The sequence below is a fragment of the Nelumbo nucifera genome, chromosome 3 (genome assembly GCF_055504915.1).
Source record: "Nelumbo nucifera cultivar China Antique chromosome 3, China Antique-T2T, whole genome shotgun sequence".
Classification (NCBI taxonomy): Eukaryota; Viridiplantae; Streptophyta; class Magnoliopsida; order Proteales; family Nelumbonaceae; genus Nelumbo; species Nelumbo nucifera.
This window is the reverse complement of record NC_142651.1, coordinates 61,959,069-61,980,829: the sequence shown is the minus strand read 5'-3', so window position 1 is coordinate 61,980,829 and position 21,761 is coordinate 61,959,069. Positions and strand designations below refer to the sequence as shown.

Genomic DNA, 21,761 nt, shown 5'->3' with positions numbered 1-21,761 from the left:
CCCTCTCTCTCAACAATGTGGACCTTTCTCTCCAACATTTCTCTCTCACCTATTAATGGTAGACGGGTCATCATTTTAACATTGTTTTTTGGTTGTACATTTTTTTTTTCTGTTTCGGTGTTTGACTAATTGTAATTCAATAATTAATTCTCGTCTTAAATAATCAAATCTAATATGTCATAAAAGGAAAATCATAGCAGAATTCTAGTGCTAGGGTATTAGTGATTTAATTTATTAGGTCTGTTTCACGAGTATTACAACACAACTTCACAAGTATTACAGCATGGAGGCTCTTAGGGGTAGAACACCAAGCCTACTAAGGCACATCATCGAAGCTACGATCATTGTGGTCAAAGTTGTTTTTCTCGATGGGTACACGATGTTCCAAAGCAAATGTGTTCGGTGTCCCTTCATCTTCTTCCTACTCCAAGAAGATGTAACTGTGCATTTACTTTTTCTTTTCTTTTCTTTTTTTTTTTAATTTCCTCTCTTTTTTACTTTTTAGTGAGCCTGTGCTTTGATATGCCTATCCATTTAGATTCTAAATTCTCTACATTCATCTTCAATGAAAGGTTAAATCCTTAATATCGACCCGTTTATTTTTATGTAGATTTGTTATTTTCTTGTTTTTATTTTCTTTTAGAGTTTTTATTACAATCAAATTTCCAAATTGATTTCAAGAATAAAGGTTTAATATGGAGAAATTGGTATAAATTCTAATTTCGAAAAACTTGGATTGATTGTAGATGTTTTATAATTTTTGCAATTCATTTTTAGATTGTTTTATTTTTTTGCAATTATTGAAAAATTTATATTATTTATTCAATTTCTAGTATTTTATGTAATTTCTATTTTTATAATTTTGTTGTTTTCTCTAAAATTTTATATTTTTGTGAAATATAAGATATTTTATTATAATTTTTAATGTTTTTTTTTGCATTTTTATGTGATTTATGTTATGTCATTTAGTTTGGATAGATTGGACCTAATCCAATCCATTTGCATTTCAATTGGATCGGTTTGGACTCGGTTTGTATGGATGGGTTCAGACCAGATTGAGTCCAGCCCATTTGTAAATGGATCCATGTTCGATTGGATCAAATTAGGATCCAATTGACACCCCTACTTGTTACCTTGTTACAATCTATTATTAATACTAATCATGGTTTGGTATTATTTTCTTTTTTATGGGAATAAGTAACGTTTGTGATTAGAAGATGATTGATGTATTCATGTGGGCATGGATGGAAAAAACTAAAAGAAATTATGGGAGATGGCTTTTTAAATGTCCTTCTAGTGAGATATATTTCATTTTGCTAATTATTAATTGTAGGTTGAACAATAGTAATGATAGTTGTAGTTGTCTTTTTAATTGCAGCATTCCAACTTCATATATATATATATATTGTTGTAAGAATATATGCATCAAAATATTATTCATATGATATATGGTATTTGAATTTAATTTCATACATTATATATAAGAAAGTATCTACTTTATATAGTATATATAAATAGGTTTTTCAAAAACCAAATGGACTGATGATTAATTAAATTAAATAAATGTAAAAAATTAAAAATATTATCAAAATTATAACAACAATGATAAATAATTAAATAAATGTTCCAAAGCCATTTAATAAGTAGTAAGGCGGATGTTAAGCATGAAGAGGTTCTAGTGGGTACAAGTTCTTGAAGTTCACATCAGCGCCCCACAATGCCCCATAGCACATCCCGACGGTGTTCCTAACACAAGGTCGGGATGTGCTGTGGGGCGCTGATGTGACCTAAAATTCTTTATAGAGTAAAATTTTTGATCCGCATTAAAAGTTTCCAAACTGGTATCTTTTCTATCTAGTCATTAAAAAATTAAGGAAAAATTCTCGATAAATACCCTATACTTTAGGCCTAGTGTCGATTTAATACTCAAACTTTAAAATGTGACAATCTAGTACTTAAATTTTCAATTTGCAATAAATCAATACTTGGCATTAACTCACCATCAGTCAAAATGCAAAAAGAGATAATTACCCACCTGCAGGTTCGACCAATGTATGAACTGTTTTCTGAAATGACAAAAATGACCCCAGCTATAATCCTTTGTCTGGAGTGGGAACCACTGTTCACCCATTCTATTACCTGAAGTTCCAAAGAAACCAATTCCACACGCCGGTAATGTTAAGCGGAATGCGACGCCGGAAAAGTTGAATCGACGAGTGACAAACTAGACAACGCCATACGAAGATTTGTTCTGTGTATTGTGGAAGAAATTGCCGGAAGAATTGGCATCTGATAATGGTACCCCTTTTTCTAACTCAACCGTTGCCGGAGAAGACGACCCCTTGTTGCTGGTGCCGGAAGAGACGACCAGGGTTTTTTTTTTGCTTTTCTTCTATTATTCTCTATGCTTTTTTATTGTATTTATATCAGATTGACTTCTGGGTGATTTTAATGCAAGATTTTTAAGGATTTTCTGATTAGCCTATATGAAGCTATTGCTACTAAACCTTTTGGTCCCACCATCTCTGATGCCTCCGGCAAAATTTGGTTTTTCTTAGAGGGTTCAAGGTCCAGTTGTGCAACTACTGGGTTTGGCCAAGCTGTTTCTGTCAACTTGTTGGCTGTAGGTTCTGTAGAGAGCTCCAGATGAATCTGAGTAAACAAACTGATCGAATTACAGAGACACAGGTGAGACCGTTACGAAGTAATGGAGAGCCTTAATTCACACTTTCTTTCCATATATACTTCATAACCATTTGTCAAAAAATCAAAATTTCCCAATCCCCATCCATTTCTTGCCGGGCAATGTACCGATGGCCAGCACTGATCAGACGAAAAGCAGAGACATTTATTGCTGGACATCCATTTCTTACTAGACAAAATTACCAATCCCCATCCATTTCTTTTCCTGCATATATACTTCATAAACAGCCACCTTGCTCCTCCAAACAAATCAAACGAAAAGAAGAGGAAGAAAAATAGGGAAAGGGACTTTTTCAACCTGAAAAATTAGGTTCTTTTTCTTTGTATAACCACACCACCTGAAAGCGCATTCTGGAAAATCTCATAGTCCAAATCATATTCACCCACCTTCTTCCCACCAACCCCAAGACGAATTGCTGCTGCAACCTGATCCTTACTGGTAGAAAAATCGAGTTTGCTGGCCACTTTGTCAAGATCGTCACTAAGAAGCGGAGCACAAGTAGAGCATCCCAAAAGTCAGCAGGCTCCTCGCCCTCATCAATGCTCAGAATTGGACCTTGCGCTCTTTCATAACGGACGACCTGACAGGCAGCCACTCAGCCACTCTAGCACGATAGCTAATTTGTGAAACTGATCAGACGTTAGGAGTTTAAAGCTTACCACCTTCTTTGCCGTTCATTCAACCTGCGCGTGAGCAGTCTCCTTTCCTCTCCTCTATCGTTCCTTCGAGTTGGAGTTGATCGAAGCTTACCACCTACGCGATAAAAGAGTAGGAGGTCAGAAAATTACCGTGGAGGTCGGAATCAAAGGCTACGCTTACCACCTATGAACACTGTGCTCGGAATGAAGGGGTGCGCTTACCACTTCTCTCGGTCCTTCAACCTAGATCGAAGAGAAAGGGGAAAAGGAAAAAAATAAGAAAAAAGGGTAAAATAGTCTGAAAATTATCATAGGTTAGTTTTGGCACTATAAAATTATTCAAATCGCATCATTGAAAGTTCAGGTAATGTTTTAAAATTTTATTAAGCTTAAAGCAGAAGGTACTTATCGGAAAATTTCTCAAAAATTAATAATTTTCTAAAAATACTTCGCATCCACGATGGCAGTTTTCTTCTCAACATTCCTATTTGTAAATGAAAATTCATAAGTGTCCAAATCGGTAAAATCAGTAATTTTTCTAAGAACATTTTGTGTTTGTGAATGCAATGGACGGTTAAGATCCCCTAAGCTGCCTCTTACGTGGGCCATATTCTTGCGAAAGTGGTCAGGAGAGATCCTTGTAGTTGTAGATCTCTTTCTTAAAAAGGGCCTTCCACATCCAGACCGGATCAGACCGGACAACTTTGTTAATCGGGTCCAGTTATTTACGTTATTACAGTTTTGCCCAAAGAACACTGCAGCTTTTTTTCACATCCAGTTCCATTATGCGCATGGCCTTAAAGAGCGCACAATCGCACACCATTCTACTGTCTTCGTCGCTTCAGATTCTACTTGTACCGTAGCGAGGTAATGCTCGCACAACATGAATGCTATTCGTTCGAATCATCTCCATGCAATCTCGGTTGCTTCTCCATTCAGTCTTTTTGGTGAGCAACTCTTCTTCTTCTTCTTCTTCTTTCTTAAAAAAAATTATACTGAACTTTCCTTTTTTTTTTGTCTTTTATTTATTTGTTCGATTGCTCAGAGATTTCTACTTTTCAGAATACCATATCGGTTCATTTTAGAACACGAATTTGTTGATGGGGTTTTCACCATGACTATATGTTTCAGCAGATAATCGGTGCTGGGTTTGATTGTTTTAAATCAGAGTGTGGTTTTGTTTGAACAGTTGGGGGATATTTGAGTACTTTGTGATGATTTTTGCTTGGTTTTGAGAGTTTTGGCGTGCATGGTTTTGTTGGATCCACATAGGAAGTAATGGGGAAAAAGGCTAAAAAGAAGGCAAAAAACAGTAGTCATAAGGAGAAGCGGGTTTCTTCTGGTTCTCCTCAAACAGTTCCCCAGTACTCGAATCCAGCAGATGAGATTAGGCATGACGAAGATGCAGTAATAAAAGAGAGAAAAGGATGTACCCATATTGAGAAGGGCGTTAATTTGGAGAAAATCTCTTCAAAAATTGGGTCATCGGAGCATGTTAAGTGCGAAGATTGCAGGGAAGGTGCTCTTGACCGGAAGGCGGGTAAGGGAAAGAGAAAACATGGAAAGAAGAAAGGAGCAAGTTCTATGGAGGCAACGCCGGAAAAAAAATCCATTTGGGTGTGTTTGGATTGCGGGCATTTTGCATGTGGAGGGATTGGTTTGCCAACAACACCTCAAAGCCATGCCATTCGGCATGCCAGAAGTATGGGCCACCATTGTGTAATTCAGTACGATAATCCTCATCTACGCTGGTGTTTTCCATGTGAGTCACTAATTCCAGTTGAAAAATCAGAAGAGAATGGCAAGCAGAAAGATATCTTATTGGATGTTGTGAAATTAATCAAGGGACGATCTGTAAAAGTCTCCATGCATGATGTTGAAGATGTTTGGTTTGGCAATGGTGCGGACAAAATTAAGTTAGATGATGCTCAATCACAACTTATAGATGGAAAAGGTGCTTATACAGTCCGTGGCTTAGTTAACCTTGGGAATACCTGTTTCTTTAATTCAGTAATGCAGAACTTATTTTCAATGGATATGTTGCGGGATTACTTCATGAAGCTGGATCAGTCTGTTGGTCCTCTTACTATGTCTTTGAAAAAGCTCTTTAGTGAAACAAGTCTGGATGTGGACCCGAGAAATGTACTGAACCCAAAAGCCTTGTTTGGATGCATTTGTTCAAAATCCCCACAGTTTAGAGGATACCAGCAACAAGACAGCCATGAGTTGCTCCGATGCTTACTTGATGGGCTATGTACAGAGGAATTGAGTGTGAGAAAATTGCGCAATTCTTCTGGGAGAGATGCAACTACTTCAACTTCAAATCAGGGCTCCACTTTCATAGATATGATATTTGGAGGCCAACTGTCAAGTACTGTTTGCTGTCTGGAATGTGGGCATTCCTCCATTGTATTTGAGCCCTTCCTAGATCTCTCACTGCCAGTCCCAACTAAGAAACCTCCATCGAAAAAAGCAACCCCAGTGTCCCATCGTAGGAAAACAAAGCTTCCTATGAAAAAAGGCAGAAAGGTTCGTGTAAAGGGGAATACTGATGCAACCACTCAATTGGTTCAAAGTGAGCTAAGCCCTTCAGAAAGCAGTGAGTTTTCTTGCCCACTACATTCTAGCATTTCTTTTGTAGAAAAGAATGCTGTTTCACTTGATAATATTACATGGCTTGATTATGCAGGGCCAGATGAAGCTTCCCATGACTTAGACTTGAATTCACAAAACCTTGATGTCTCAGCTATTCAAGATGCTGAAAACAGCAAAGTCTTTCAGAATGTTGAAGAGCAAACATCTGCTTCCCTGGATCAGCTTTCATGGTTGGATTACATTGACCCAGTGAAAGCACCTGCAGACAATAATTTGGTATCACAAGACTATGATATCTCGGTTGTTCAGGATTCTGAAAACCAGCAGGTGATCCAAAGTGGCATACCACAGAATGGCTCTGATTCACAAAGCTGGGCTTGTTCAACAAATGGAGAATCAAAATTGGAACATAGTTCTTCTCAGAGTAATCCCTGTGAGGATGAACTCCCTTTACAGATTCAAGGTTCTGAGGTTCTGTTACTTCCATACAAGGAGGATAACTCAAACAATGAGGAGATGATGAGAAGAGAAACTGAGACCTTCACATGTGTTGCAGGCTGTGAACAAGATACATTAGAGTTTGATGGCTTTGGGGACCTATTTAATGAGCCTGAGATGCCTGCTGTAACTAATGCAGAATCCTGGTTATGTGACAGTAATTTCCAGTTCCAGGCAAGCGAAGTGACAGACTCAAGTTTCTTAGCTGCAAACAGCAGTGATTCTGGTCCAGATGAAGTTGATAATACAGATGCCCCAGTTTCTATAGGTAGTTGTTTAGCTTATTTTACAAAACCTGAGCTTCTAACCAAGGAGCATGCTTGGCATTGTGAGAGGTGTTCGAAGATACTGCGAGGCCAAAGAAGGGAATATAGGGAGAACCTCCAGCAGACCGCATCAAGGACTGGGGAAAAAGCAGCTAAATTGAGAAGGAAAAATTCTCCATTTGGTTCAGATGATGATTCCTTGAATCCTGTTAATTACAGACATTTGGGTAATGGAAAGCTTGAAGGCAATAATGTTTCCACCACCACTACTGAATGTTTGATTCTTCATACTGAGAAACCTGATGATTCAAAACCAAAATGTACCAATTGTACAAACAATCAAATGGGAAAGGAAGTTTATTCAGGGTTGGTAGAGCCTACATGTAGTTCTCCAGTTGATCATCCACAGATTTCTCCAAGGGATAAAGGTATTGGTAAATTGGAACATGCTTCTCGAGAGTCATCACCAAGCTCAGGTCATTGTAAATCCATCAGCCAAATGAGTTTTGGGGCTCAAACCACTGATTCATCTAGTCCGGATGAATCTACTAATATGGTACACAATGCTGATAAAACTCAACCTCCAATATCCCAGTTAATGACTAGTGATAAGGAATTGGATGACAGTGCGGATGAGGAAATGGACTCTGAAAACGTAAAGGTTAAGAGAGATGCGACTAAAAGGATTCTCATCAATAGGGCACCACCTATTCTCACCATTCATCTTAAGCGGTTCAGCCAAGATGCTCGTGGTCGCTTGAGTAAATTGAATGGTCATGTCCATTTTAGGGATGTAATTGATCTCAGGCCATATATGGACCCCAGGTATGCTCATCCAAGCTCAGTTGTATTTTCTTATTTTGCTTTTGATGGTTGTTGCTGTTACTATTGTTGCTACTATTTTTTATTATTGATTCTTACTATTGTTGTTTTTCTACTAGTGTTAATACTATATTGCTGTTCTTTTGCTACTACTAGAAACTGTGCACGTGACAATTCTAGATGATGATAATGATAGTAATAAGTTAATAACATATCCAAAATTTTCTATCAATGTTATGTATTTTTATTTTTTTTTATTTTTATATATTTTTTTATTTTGTATTATTAATCGAATGCAGATTGCAAAACAAATATGATTACATAAACACCTCGTTCAAATATATGATAATAGGATCGAGTTTTGAAGTTTCAAGTATCATTGACAGGCCCACTTGCTTGGCTAAACTCTTATTTTTGTAATGTTTTATCTTTTTGGTGTATCCTTTTTATTCATTTATCAAAAAAATGTAAGATTTAAATAGAGATAATTGAATTAGGTGAAAATTAGTAGTTCAATTTACAATTTAAAACTCAATTAAATAGGGACTAAATTCAAAAATGAGTGTTTTAGTCAAAAGAAAGTTTTACAATTTTATTAATATTTTAATAGTAGTGTAAATGTAGAATTATAGATGTGTTCATTTTTTTCTATAGTTTCTTTTTGTATTTTTGTGTGTAAAAATAATTTTGATATGTCACACTTACTTTTTGTTCAATATGACAAATATATGATATTATACATGTGCCTTAATGTTTTTTTTTTTGCAAAATTTATGTATTTCTTTCATTTTTATATCTTTATATTTTATTATTTTTTGTTATTTATTTATGACATTAAAGGTTAACACATTTAACCCAAAAGTTGAATTATTTATTAGTAATTTTTATATTTCATTTTTTTTCCAATTTTAAATTATGTATTCCATTTTCATTATCAATAGAAATAATTCTTGTTTATGATACTTATTTTTTTAATTTGATTAATAAAAATATCATAAGTTTGTCTAATTTTTTTCTACATTTTAGAATTTTCTATATTTATTTATACTTTAAAACTTTATTACCTTACTATGACTTCATAGGTTGATCAATTTAATTTAGATGGTTGATTCGATTAGCCACCACTTGGAGAAAGAATGGTTTTGTTTTTTGGTCAATTTTAAAATATATGGGCTTATATCTATACTGTATATAAAAGTGTGGATGCAATGTGAAACTTTTTTTGGACTAAAATTACCTACTTCTTTGTTTGAGAAAGGGTATAAATGCCATTTTATTACAACTTTAACGTCATATTTAATGGTTACTAAAATGCCTATAATTGTGTATTTAGTCCATCTCTAATGGTAAGGTTGACAATGCAACTTCAATTATTACTTCCCACCTCATTTAATCCCCTCTCATTAAGTCTTACACTTAAATTATTAACTTCCACTTTCTCTTATTAAATTAGATTTGTGTCAATATTTTTAACAATATAAACCCATATATTTTAAAACTGACTCAAATACCAAACCATTTTTTAATCCAAGTAGTGGCTAAGCAATTCAATCATCCGAATCAAATTGATCAACCTAGGAAGTCATAGTTAGGTAATAAAAATTTTAAAATAGAAATTAAATATAGAAACTTGCAAAATATGTAGAAAACGTTAGACATGTTTATTATATTTTTATTAATCAAATTTAAAAAAGTGTAATAAAAAAGAATTATTTTTATTGGTAATGAAAATGAAATACATAATTTAGAACTGACCAAAGATGAATTTATTTTATTGTTGGGCAAAGATTAATAGTTCAAATTTTGGGTCAAACATGTTAACCTTTAATGCCATAAATAAATAATAAAAGTTAATAAACTATAAAATACAAATATGAAAAAAATATATAAATGTTGTAAAAAGAATTAGGCACATGTATAATGTCATATTATTTATCATATACCCATGCAATTACCATTGAGGTTGTTTCTACAAAAAAAGCAATGCAAATTTTATAAACAACAAAAAAAGAGAATTTAAAGTTGTAACTTTGCCTTTGAATGATTGAAGTGAAGGACAAATTTGGAAAATAAATCAATTTAAAAAAAGAGATTAGAAGGATTTGTGCAAGTGATTCATATGAAGAGAACATTTGGAAAATAAACATTTTGATCATAAGTAACTGCATGGGCATTTTGTCATTTTCATGCTTCTTTTTAGAAGATTCTAACAGGATCTACATGCAACTATATCAGAAAGTTTAGGGGAGGTAATCGCAATTGTTAAACTTTAGGAGAGGTTTCATCAACAACCTAAAACTTTAGGGGAGGTTTTAGCAATTTACTGAAGTTTTAAAATATATGGGTTTATAGTGTTAAAAGTATTGGAGATAAATCTAATAAGGAGCATTTATTAGTGAAAACAAACTTAAATATAGGATTTAATAAGAGAATAAATTACATTTTCAACCCTCATAATTAGAGATGGACTAAATGCACAAATATGGGCATTTTAGTCAACAAAAGTTCCACACCCTCATTCATACTTTTTATAATAATATAGATTATTATTTTGTTTTCAATCTGACTTTGCATGTATCTTTTGAATGGCTATTTATTATTATGCTATTTTGTTCTTTTGATCAACTAAGAAGTAGAGTAAACTTGAAATAAAGAACCAATCTATTTTTAACTGATTGGAAGTAAATCAATTGATACACATGGCATTTATTATTTATTAAGAAATGTATGGTGTGTGTTGGTTTGCAAGCCGGATCTTTAAATGGCATGGTGGATTGGTCCTTCCTAGCTAACATTTTGGAGAGAATAGGATTGGGTGAATGATGGATAAAATGGATCAATGGCTGTAGTGTTATTCGACCTTGATAAATGGTGTTGCTAGAGATTTCTTCTCAGCAAGAAGAGGTTTGAGATAGGGAGACACCATTTCTCCTTTCCTTTTCACCTTGGTAGCTAAGTTCTTAGTAGAATGATTATTAAGGTTGATTTGGACAATGTAGTTAGGGGTTAGAGAGTAGGGGTGAGCAAGAAAAAACGAAAAACCAAACTGAACCAAAAAATCGACCGAAAATCCGATTAACCGAACTGGTCAGTTCGGTTTTGGTTAACCAATATGGAAAACCAGCGATTAACTGAACCAACCGGTATACATATATTTCTATATATTTTATGTATATTATATATTTTATGTCTTCTATATATTATAAATTAATAAACATGCAATATATATAAAAGTACATATTTATATTTATAATATATAATATATTATTTATTATTTCAAATATAACATTTTATATATATTTCTAGTTTTTGTATGTATTTATTCATTTTTTTATAACATATGTTGTAAATATAAAAAAACTGAAGAACTGAACCAACGGTTAACGAATTGGTCAACCGGTTAACCGATCAGCTTCGGTTGTTGATTTTCTAGAAACTAGTAATACTTGTTCGATTTCAAAAATAGGCCCATGGTTTGATTAATTGAACCATGAGCACCCCTATTAGAGAGTGCGCAGGAATGAGGTTGTAGTTACTCACTTGTAATTCACAGATGATATAATAGTGTTCTATGATGGAAGTAATGAAAGTATCATGAAGAACCTAAAGGAGTTAGCCAATTGGTTCTAGAGGGCTTCTAATTTGAAGGTGAATTGGGGAAAGAGTTATATTGCAGGGGTAAACATAAGGGAAGAGGAGATTCATTCTTGGTAGGGATTCTAGGTTGTGAGGTTAAAATTTGGCCACTAGAATACCTTGGACTTCCATTGGGGGCTAATCTGAAGGTAGAAGGATTTTGGAAACCTGTGGTGGAAAGATTTGCTAAGAAGTTGGCTCTATGGAAAAGAAACTATATCTTAAATTCTTAATGGGAGGAATAATAACTTTAATTAAATCTACCATGGCCAATTTACCTATTTACTATCTATCCACATTTCGGATACCAACTAAAGTAGCTAGGAAATTAGAAATGAGGGACTTCTTATAGGAACCAGGGGATGAAAGAAAGGACCATTTGGTGAAATGGGAGTAGGTATGCAGATCGAAAGAATAGGGTGGACTATGTTTTGGGAACCTGATTTAGAGGAATACAACCTTACTAGGAAAATGGTTGTGGAGATTTCCCTGAGAAAGTGAAAGGTTATGGCGCAAGGTCATTGGAAACATTTATGGTGTTATGGAAAATGGTTGGGTTGCAAAGGTGGCTCCTCATTCTTTTTCAATCTCCCCTTGGAAAGCAAGGCATGAGGTACTTCCAATTTTTCTTCACTTGTTTTCATGTGGGTTTTGGAAATAAAATCTTGTTCCGGGAGGATTTGTGGCTTGGTGACTTGCCCTTCAAATCACAATTTCCTTTACTTTACACCCTCTCCAACTACAGATCTAAACCCATATCAAAATTCGGTGTACCCTCTTCCTCTGGGATAGGTTACGACTTCGGCTTCATGAGGGGCTTGAGGGGTAATGAATGTGAATCTCTTGTCCTACTTTTGGTCAAATTGGATATGGTTCTCTTGGATCAATAGAGGATAGTAGAATTTGGGCTCCTTCCCTGATGGCCTGTCTTCTTGTGCTTCTTTCTTCAACCTGCTCATTCATTCTGATTCCTTGGGGGTGAACTTCTTGGTGAAAGAAATTTGGTGTATGTCTATCTCTCCTAAAGTTCAAGCTTTGTGTTGGGAAGTGTTCCTTGGGAAGATTAACACCTGTGGCATGCTGCACAAATGTGTGTTTTTGCAAAGCTTGTGGTGAATCCATTACCCATTAATTGATATCCTGTCCTTTGGTGCATAGTGTATGGGATTTTTTGGTTCTCTCTTTGGTTGTAGGTGGGTTCCCTCACAAGATGTGGTAAGTCTTTTTAATCCCAACTTCCTAAAGCTGCCAGAAAAGAGAGGGAGAATTATGTGAAGGGCAATAAGGGCAGCAGTGGTTTGGTCCTTTTGGGAAGAAAGGAATCAAAGAATTTTCAATGCTATCAGCAGATCTAAGGAGTAGTTAGTAGAAGGCATTAGAGTCTGAGCAACATATTAGGTAAAAACACTGGAACTTTTTTGCGTATTCTCATTTCTCAATCAATGAGATAATGAGGTCCTAATCAGCAATGGCACAAACTGATAAAAGGAAATAAGGAGAACGGTTTACTTTTTTATTCATCCAAAAAAAAAAACTGATAAAAGGAAAGAAAATGCGATTGTGGAATGGAAACCTCCATCTGAAATTGTGATGAAATATAACTTTGATGGCAGTTCTATGGGTAATCTAGGGTGGGCAGACATAGGGGGTGTGCTCAAGAATCACTTGGTTAGGTGGTGATCATGTATTCAGGACCAATTGGCAATGGTGACTCGGTTATAGCTGAAATTTTGGCATTGTTGCAAGGGTTAAGACAGTAAGACTAGCAAAACAGCTAGGCTTTTGAGAGTTACAAGTTGAAGGAGACTCAAATTAGTTATTTCTTTGACAAGACATTTGAACTTGGCACTCTGGAGCTACAGACATGGATTCAGGGAGATAGGTTGCTTTTCAAGGGAACTCCACACCACTTTTACCTGGGCTCGAAGAATTGCAAATGGGATGGAAGATGTATTAGTAAAACAGGGAGTTTGTGCGCACATTTGTTTTGGTCTGTTGCTTATTCCAGGTTCAAAGTTGGTACATGTTGAAGAATAACATGGATTCTAGAAGTCTATAATTTTTGTTAGACTTAAGGCAGTATGAAATAAATTCTATCTACTTTCTCTCTTTTTTCCTTTCTGAAATTGGAATCCCACTATTGTAAGAAAATCCAAATTTTTATGTAATTCTTGATGTACTAGTAATATTCAATCTTTTTTATGCGTCTTTTGTGTACATTATGAGATCATGAAATAATTATAGGAGTTTGTTACCTAGACATAGCAAGTACATGGAATGGGTGTGGAATTCATACTCGAAGTTTAAGCCTTTGACATGGATAAAGAACCATCTTGGTTTTATAGCTCTGGGCTTTCTTGTTGGTCCTGAAGACATGCTAATATTTTTAAACAAGATGGTGATGGTGATACTTATGGATATGCCTGTATTTTTACATTCTTAATCTTTTTCCTTTCCTAATCTTTTTTTTTTTTTTTCAGTAGTTTATGTCTTGAAAATTTTCCATATATTAAAACTGTTATAGATAAACATTCCCTTGGAGATCAATTGATTTAGAGATGAGGTATATATTTGATAATTGAAAAGAAACTTTTTGATGGTGAAATACCGTTGGAAAGATAAATCAAAGAGGTAGGATGGTGGCTGTGGTGTTTTGTACTAAGCATGGTTTGCAATTTCGATATTGATGGACATTTTGCCATGTAGAGATGGAGAAATTTCAGAGATATTTCACTAAGATATTTAGAAAATCTAAAATATCAGGAAAGATTTCTATAACTATCTAGAATTTTCTTCGGTATAAAGGTTCTTAAAGTGAGTGAGAAAAGCCTCGGTGATCTCCTTGAAGTCCTCCACTTCCTTCTGACCCCTTTTAGCTTTGAAATGTAGTTTTTCCTATGGCTTCCCAAGCAAGAATCTACAGTTGTTATCCCCTTCCTTTAGCCATCTCACCTTGGATAGTTGGAAAGAGTCGGAGTTATCAGAAGAGAAGAGGATTTGGCTGCAAGGAAGTTTGAAGAGCAAGAAATCAAGGAGGCAATCTTTCATATGGATGGTGATAGGACTCCTGGACCAGATGGTTCCCCTAGCTCTTCTTTCAGATGTGTTGGGATATTGTAAAAGAAGATCTAATGGAGACTTTCTGGGATTTTCACTCTTCGGCCATTGTAAATAAAGGCCTTAACTCCAATTTTATTTGCCCTGTTCCAAAAAAAGGGGGAGTCTTGGAGGTAAAGGACTTCAGACTGATTAGTCTAGTAGGAAGTTTCTATAAAATCTTGGCTAAGGTGCTGGCAAGGAGACTAAAAGAAGCCTTAGGCAACCCAATCTCCCTGAACCAATTTGCTTTTGTGAAAGGAAGGCAAATCAAATGAGTGTGTTGAAGATAGAAGGCAAAATGGAAAGCCAGGGTTTTAGTTAAACCAGACCTTGGAAAAGCTTATAATAAAGTGGATTGGGATTGTATCCTACATGTCCTGAAGGTTGGAGGCTTTGGTACTAAGTGGGTTTGGTGGATTAAAGGCTGCATTTAATCAGCTTGGTTTTCAGTGGTGATAAATGGAGAACCCAAAGGCTATTTCAAGGCAAACCGAAGTCTAAGACAAGGTTGTCTGCTTGTTCTCTTTCCCCTTTTTCTTTTCACTTTGGTGATGGACATCTTTAGCCAGCTTTTTGATAAAGCTAAAAGCTTAAACTGTAAAAGGTTTTGAAGTGGGAAGAGATTCTCTCCATTTCTAACATTTATTGTTTGTCAGATGACATCATTTTGTTTCTGGAAGCCTCTCTAGAAAACATTACAAATGTCAAAAGGGAAATCAATTGCTTTGAGTTGGCTATTGGTTTGAGGGTCTACTTCTTCAAAAATAGTATTGTGGCCTTAAACTTGGTAGAAGAGGAACTTCTGGAGAATTTTAAAGCCATTTTGGGCTGTAAAGTGGAGCCTCTTCCTATTTTCTACTTGGGGATGTCACTTGGAGGGAATCCAAAAAGTTTAAGTTTTTGGGGCTGGTGGTGGAAAAATGTAAGAAACTAGCAACTTGGAATTTACCAAAAAAAAAAAAAAACTAGCAACTTGAAACAGGTGATATTTGTCAAAAGGAGAAGATTCGCTCTTTTAAAAGCCTCCCTTGCAAACTTGTCGATTTATTTTCCAGATCCCCTTGAAAGTTAGATTTCTGATTAAGAAATTCCAAAGAAATTTTCTTTGGGAAGGTGGAGGGGAGAAAAGTAGCCACCTAGTGAGCTAGGAACTAGTGTGCAAATGTAAGGAGGAAGGTGGGCTGGGAGTTGGCCATCTTAAGGAGAAGAATATTTCACTTTTGGGAAAATGGCTTCGGAGATTTCCTAAAGAATCAAATTCTTTGTGGACAGCTATCATCACCAGAAATTATGGGTCAAGTGCTAGTGGTTGGGCTAGCAATCTCCATTTGAACTGGGCGAAATTGACGAACCCTTGGAAAGGTATTACTTCTACTTGTAGTAGTTTTCTTTTTCCTTTTATTATATACAAAGTGGGTAATGGTTGCAGGATAAAGTTTTGGAAGGACCTTTGGTGGGCAATTCTACCCTAGCCGCTTCATTTCTTAGACTCTATAACCTAACCTTAGACCAAGAAGCAACCATTTCTTCATGTCTTCGTACCTCTCCGTCTGAGAATATCATAAACTTAAGGAAGACATTTAAGAGAGTTATAGATAACCATAAACTTAAGCCTTAGCAGGCTTTCTTCAAGCTCTTAAGAAGGTTTACATCCCACCTTGCTCCCCTGATTCATGAATCTGGACCCTTCACCTAAGTGGTGAGTTCTCTTCTAAGTCTTTTTTTCAAGGTTTTTATTGCAGGTGAACAGATTTCTTCTTTCCCTTTCAAGAAGGTCTGGTGCAGTCATATCCTCTCAAGAGTCTGCTTCTTTGTGTGGGAAGGCTGTTTGCAAAGAATCAACATTTGTGATCTTCTCTAAAAGAAGAGCTTGAGTAGACTTTTTATCTCTCCCCACACTTGCATCTTGTTCCTATGTGGAGGAGAATCAGCTGACCGCTTACTCCTCTACTCCAAGGAAACCAAGAAAATCTGGCATCATTTTCTGAAGATGGCTGGTTATAGTTGGGATGCTCTGGAAGATATTCTGGATTTATTTCAACAATGGCAAGGCAGAGAGGTCTAAGACTTTAAGTAGAAGAGGCAAAGTTTATTGGCAAACAATTCTGCATGCAGTGACGTGGGGTGTATGAGAGGAAATAAACAATTGTTTATTTGACAACAAGACTAACGTTCACAAAGAGGTAGTCTCTCACATTACTTATCATTGCAATCGATGGGCTATCAATTCTGATCTGTTTAGAGGTATCTCATTGAATGACGTAAACAGGAGTGCTCAGGTTTGTTTTTTTGTTACATCCGAATGCTTGTAGTTCTTGTCAGAATTCCAGGATCCCAACCATTGTCCTCTAACCCATGAATGCGAGCCATTTTTGTCCACAATTTTTCTTTTTGAAACGGAAACCTCCATAGCCACTTCCCCAATAAAGCCATGTTTCTTTTCCTGATATTCCCAATCCTAAGACCACCTAGATTCTTACATCTAGTTACCACCTCCCAGGCTCCCACCCTACCTATGGTCCCTCTTCTCCTCTCCTAGCTCCCACAATAAATTTCTCATTAACTTTTCCAATTTATTAGAGACTTTTGTGGATATCTTGAACACTGACAGGAAATACACAGGTAAGTTAAGGTAGACCTAATCAACGTGATCCTTCCCTCTAAAGAAAGATAATTTTTCCTCCAAGAAACAAGTCTTTTCTCAAAATTTTCCACCACCGGGTTCCAAAGACTTTATTTCTTGGGATTATCTCCTAAGGGGAGACCAAAGTAATTCATAGGCCACTTCGAAATTTCACAACCTAATTAGCCTTTGTATTCTCTTATTTTCCTTTCCTCCATGTTCACTCCCGCTATGCAACTCTTATCAAAGTTCACCTTAAGATTGGGCAATTGCTCAAAGAGTTGTATTGCCATTTTCATGTTCCTAATCCAATTAATGTCCCCACCTTCACAGAACAGTATTGTATCATCTGCAAACTACAAGTGTGTAAGTGGAATTTCCTCCCTTCCAATTCTCCAACCTCTTAATAATATATTTCTCGAGTCAGCTCTATGGATTAATCTCCCTAAGACATCTACAATCAATGTGAACAAGAAAGGGGATAGTTGGTCTACTTGTCTAATCCCTCTCAGTGCAGGAAAAAATCCACCACAGTTCCATTAACTAGGATTGAGTAGTGACAACTCCTAACACATCCCCAGATCCAATTGCACCATTTGTCCCCAAACCCAAAGTTGGCCAAAACCTCCAACAAGTATCAATCAACTTGATCATTAGCCTTTTCTAGGTCTAGTTTACACACCACTTCCTTCTTCTTGGTCTTTTTGAAACTTTTGAAACTCTCCAAACTCTCATTTGCAATTAGGATTTGATCAGAAATCTGTTTGCTCTTTACAAAAGCTCCTTGGTTGGTGCAATAATAGTAGGGGGAACTTTCTTGATCCTGAGAGACAACACTTTTGCAATTATTTTATATAAGCTGTTCACCAAGCTTATTGGTCTAAAATCCCTTGGTTGTAAAGCCTCTCTCCTCTTTGGGACCAAAGCAATAGATGTGGAATTTGATCCTCGGTTTATTATTGATAGAAAGCCATCGTGAATGCATCTGGCCCAGAGCTTTTGTTCTATCATTTGAAAACACAACTTCCTTTATTTCCTTCAATTCAAGTTTGCTTTCTAGCCACTCCCTGTTCTCTTCTCCTATATTCGGCCACTCTAGACCCTCTAACCAAACCCTTTCTTCTCCTATATTCGGCCACCAAGCTTTTGTTCACTATCAAACTCTCTTAAGACTCAAGTATGGGGTTTAGAAATATTTTCTCTAGGGAGAAAGCATAACCCTCCTCTAAGGAGCTTAAATAGGGATTAGGGTGGTTACTTAACCACCCTCCTCCATAGGTGAATGACGTCTGGGTTCCCCACTTAAAGAGAGGGATAACAAAATATAGGACACTCTTCAACCTCAAGTAGTCTAAATGGGCTCTAGTTAGACCAACAGTCCTTGGGTCGTAAACAGTTTTAATACTGGATTACATGGGCTTGGAATTAAGCCCATTCTTTTTCTTAAGGAAAAACGAAGGTACATGTAGATGCCTCCTATCATAAATTTCACATTCAAATTATAGACATGTCCATCTCTAAACAATCAAAAGGATGGAAAGGGCTGTGGAGACCTGGTGAATGCTAAGAGAAAAATCTCCATGCAATAGGAAGTTCCAGTGCTGCCTATGATTAGGGCTTTTACTTGGGAGGTTTATCATATGAAAATCAATACTTGTGATGTTCTTCAAAGAAGAAGACCTCTTTGGTGTGTATCCTCACATATTTCTTCTCTTTGCATGGCAAATGGAGAGATTACATATCATTTGCTAATCTCTTGTCCATTTGTCACTAGTTTCTGGGATTGGTTTTTCTCTCTCTTTGGTTACTAGTGAAGCCTCCCTCTTGATATGGAGAATTTGTTCAAAACTTCATGGTTTAACACGAATACACCCAGGAAGTGAAGAATGAATTTGTGGAGATGTACTATAGCTGCAGTATTGTGGATTGTATGGGGAGAGAGAGAGAGAGGAATGAAAGATTTTTTTTTGAAGGAAAAGAAAGAACAAAGAGGCTGTAATTGAATCCATTTCAGTAAAGGTGGCACACTGGTTGAAGACTTTGGACACATTTTCTCATTTTAGTGTATGACATTATTACAGAATGGCAGCAAGTGGCTTCCTTCAACTAGCACAAGGACGGCAGTCTCTTGGCACCCTCCTGGAAGAAACCAAGTAAAGTTAAATTTTGATGGGTGTACTTTGGGTAATCTAGGCCCTTCTGGCATTGGGAAGAGTCTTTAGGGATGAGTTTGGAACCATACTAACAATGCGTTCTGGTCTTATAGGTATTGGAAACTCTGTTGGCTGAACCAGTTGCAGCTTTGCAAGGCTTGGGATTGGCAAGAACCTTTAGTTACAGCTTACAACAATATACCAGTTGAAGGTGACTCAAGAGTAGTGATGAGTTGGCTAAGAGGAGGACAAGAACATTGGCAGTACGGTACTTGCAAATAATAAAGGAAATAAAATATCTAATTGGTGGTGGTGGGGGGGTGGGAATATCACATTTACATGAGTGAGAAGATCAGCCAATGGTTGGTTGAGACTTTAGAAAAATAAGGAGTACATAGGGAACAGTTGTTCTGGGACTAATAAATGCAGAATCAATGTAAAAGGGGCAATTTTGAGCGTTTCTGTAAAAAAGGTGCAGGTCATATTGTAAATGGAAATTCTTTTATTTGATTTCGATAAAATTTCAAGTAATCCATTTAAAAACAGGAAGGAGGGTGCAAATTGAGAAAGAAAACTGGTGTATGTTTTTGACAGAAGGAGAAGAGAATGCGGTGTTATTAGTGTAAAGTGCTAAAAAAATATAGAACTTTGGCATTCAATGATTCACAAAAATGCACAAACCCACATGGTTGGAAGTTGGAACTATAGTTGTCAAGGCGATCCCTAGGTGCCCTATCTGGGCGATGACTAGGCAACAAGGTGCCCATGGAGGGTTGCCTTGCTTAATTGCCAAGGTGTTTTATACATGGTGCTATTATATATTTATATATTTTATATTCTTAATTTTTTGAAATTATAATAATAAATCAAACATTATTAAATTAAATTATTCAGTTTGTGACTTGAACCCTCAGAGACTTCAAAACCTGAGCAGATAAGCAAGGAAGAACTCAAAATATTGTCCAATCAAGACATATTAATTATTTTCTTCTTTTATCCTTTCTTTTCTTTTTTTTTTCAGGACAAAAATAGGGTTTGCCTCTATTTTTTTTTTTGGAATTTCTTTCTTTATTCCCTTTTTTCATGAATACATTCATTTTCTATGTTTTAAATGAAATTTATACATTTATTTATGAAGATTATAGACAATTACTAGTGAAAGATTGTTGCTGCTTGCTATGGAACTTAGGAAATTACCCTAAGATTCATGGTTTTTACTCATAAAAATTCCTAGACGACTAGGCAACAAGGCACCCCTTTATTGCCTAGCCTTGTCTTGGCACCTTGAAATCTATGTTGGAACCTTAACATCCATGACCATCCAAATTTGTGATAATCCATATAAAATTCCATCATTGAATGATTGTCTTGAATTTCCAAATAACAATCCAAACCTATTCATGATTTAGGATCCATATGCCTATAAAAAATGTCATGGTCAGGCTGTCCTTCCTCCCGTTATGCCATTACTCCCCAATACCTCTGACACCATAACAAGAAAACAAGCAACTCGCTCTTCCCCTCGCTTAAAGATTTAGTACTCCACCCCCTTCTCTATGACATCTTTTAAAAGACTCCATTCACTCTCACAAATATGTTAATTCATGCTTTCTGGAGACAACCTACCTTCCTACTGCCATGATGAGAGATGACTTGACCATTAGACAAGGGGCCCTATGATGTAGAAGCAAACAAATGAAAACTTGAATATTCTGAAATTTTTATGCATGTTGTTTTGATAGTAGAGTCATTTTGGTCATTTTATGGATTGTTTGTGGGGTTCAGCTTGCCATCTGATTTGTCTACTCATACTTTTTTTTTTTTTTTCTTTTTTAAGTTTCACAATCATTGGTTAGGTAGCTTATGAATTATTGTATTTTCGTATGGTAGTGGTAAGTATTTTGTTTTTCCTAGTTTTAGTAGGATTGGCCACACTAAGGTTTAAAGTATCGACACGATATGCCCTGTATCGGGCGCAAGGTTTAAAATGTCGATGTCGATGGAAATGTCGCTTACCAAAATATAGGACATATGTTGGAAATGTTGAGGGGAAATATTGTAAAAGTTAGAGACATTGTGGAAATATTATGAAATATGTGGAAATATGCATTGATATTTTGTACAATGATAAAAGAAGCATTAATACATATTTCTAGACTATTATCTTATTCCCAACCATTATATAAAGCTAAGAAACTAAGATCAATAACAAATTAGTACATTTATTTTGATTTTTTAAATATAAAAGGTATAATACATTATGTTTTATTATAAATTTAATAAACTGATTCTCCTTTTTGTAGTATTAAGATTATGATAAATTCTGATTTCTTATAAAACTTAATGAATTTATTATGATTTTTAATACTAAATTTATAAATAATTATGATTTAGACATTTAGTATAAAATTTAATAAATTTATTCTGATTTTTTATATTAAATTTAGACTATGATTTATTATAAAATTTAATAAACATTTTCTGATTTTAATAAATATTTTAAAAATACTAACTAGTTAATATTTTATTACTTGAAAAATATTTTATGTTTTATATTATAAAGTAATTAATTTATTCTTTTGTTTTTATTTTTTGTTAATTCTTTTTTTATAAATATTTTATTTGAAATATTAAATAGAAATTATTGATGGAATAACTTATATTAATATACTGTATTATATTAATATAATATACTAACATATTGTGTTATTAATGTACATTAGTTGA

General features: G+C 35.4%; 1 protein-coding gene and 1 long non-coding RNA gene across 14 annotated transcripts in view; one reads left to right on the top strand and one right to left on the bottom strand.

Annotated features, from left to right (window-relative positions):
* Positions 1 to 1,850: 1,850 nt before the first annotated feature.
* On the bottom strand, positions 1,851 to 3,938 carry LOC148801262 (uncharacterized). Of its 3 annotated transcripts, none has more exons than XR_016084537.1 (3): positions 3,524 to 3,938; positions 3,364 to 3,457; positions 1,851 to 3,284 (listed from the first exon to the last, which is right to left on the bottom strand). It is a non-coding gene; the product is annotated as an uncharacterized LOC148801262 (long non-coding RNA). The 3 variants fall into 3 exon arrangements; XR_016084536.1 differs by having other exon boundaries at positions 3,565 to 3,938; XR_016084538.1 differs by having other exon boundaries at positions 1,853 to 3,284; positions 3,367 to 3,457; positions 3,565 to 3,938.
* A 208-nt stretch (positions 3,939 to 4,146) lies between these two features.
* Positions 4,147 to 21,761, top strand: part of LOC104609416 (ubiquitin carboxyl-terminal hydrolase 2-like) — a 35,675-nt gene continuing 18,060 nt past the window's right edge. For 3 of the 11 annotated variants that reach the window (XR_016084533.1, XR_016084534.1, XM_088902014.1), the window contains exons 1-3: positions 4,148 to 4,289; positions 4,388 to 5,941; positions 6,032 to 7,526. Coding sequence is in view for 9 of the 11 variants with exons in the window: in XM_088902014.1 (XP_088758140.1) it covers positions 4,621 to 5,941; positions 6,032 to 7,526 (2,816 nt within the window). In the remaining 2 variants the exon portion in view is untranslated. Of the gene's footprint in view, positions 4,290 to 4,387; positions 7,527 to 21,761 lie in introns of all 11 variants that reach the window. The other 8 variants (XM_088902015.1, XM_088902013.1, XM_088902017.1 and 5 more) reach the window with 8 other exon arrangements.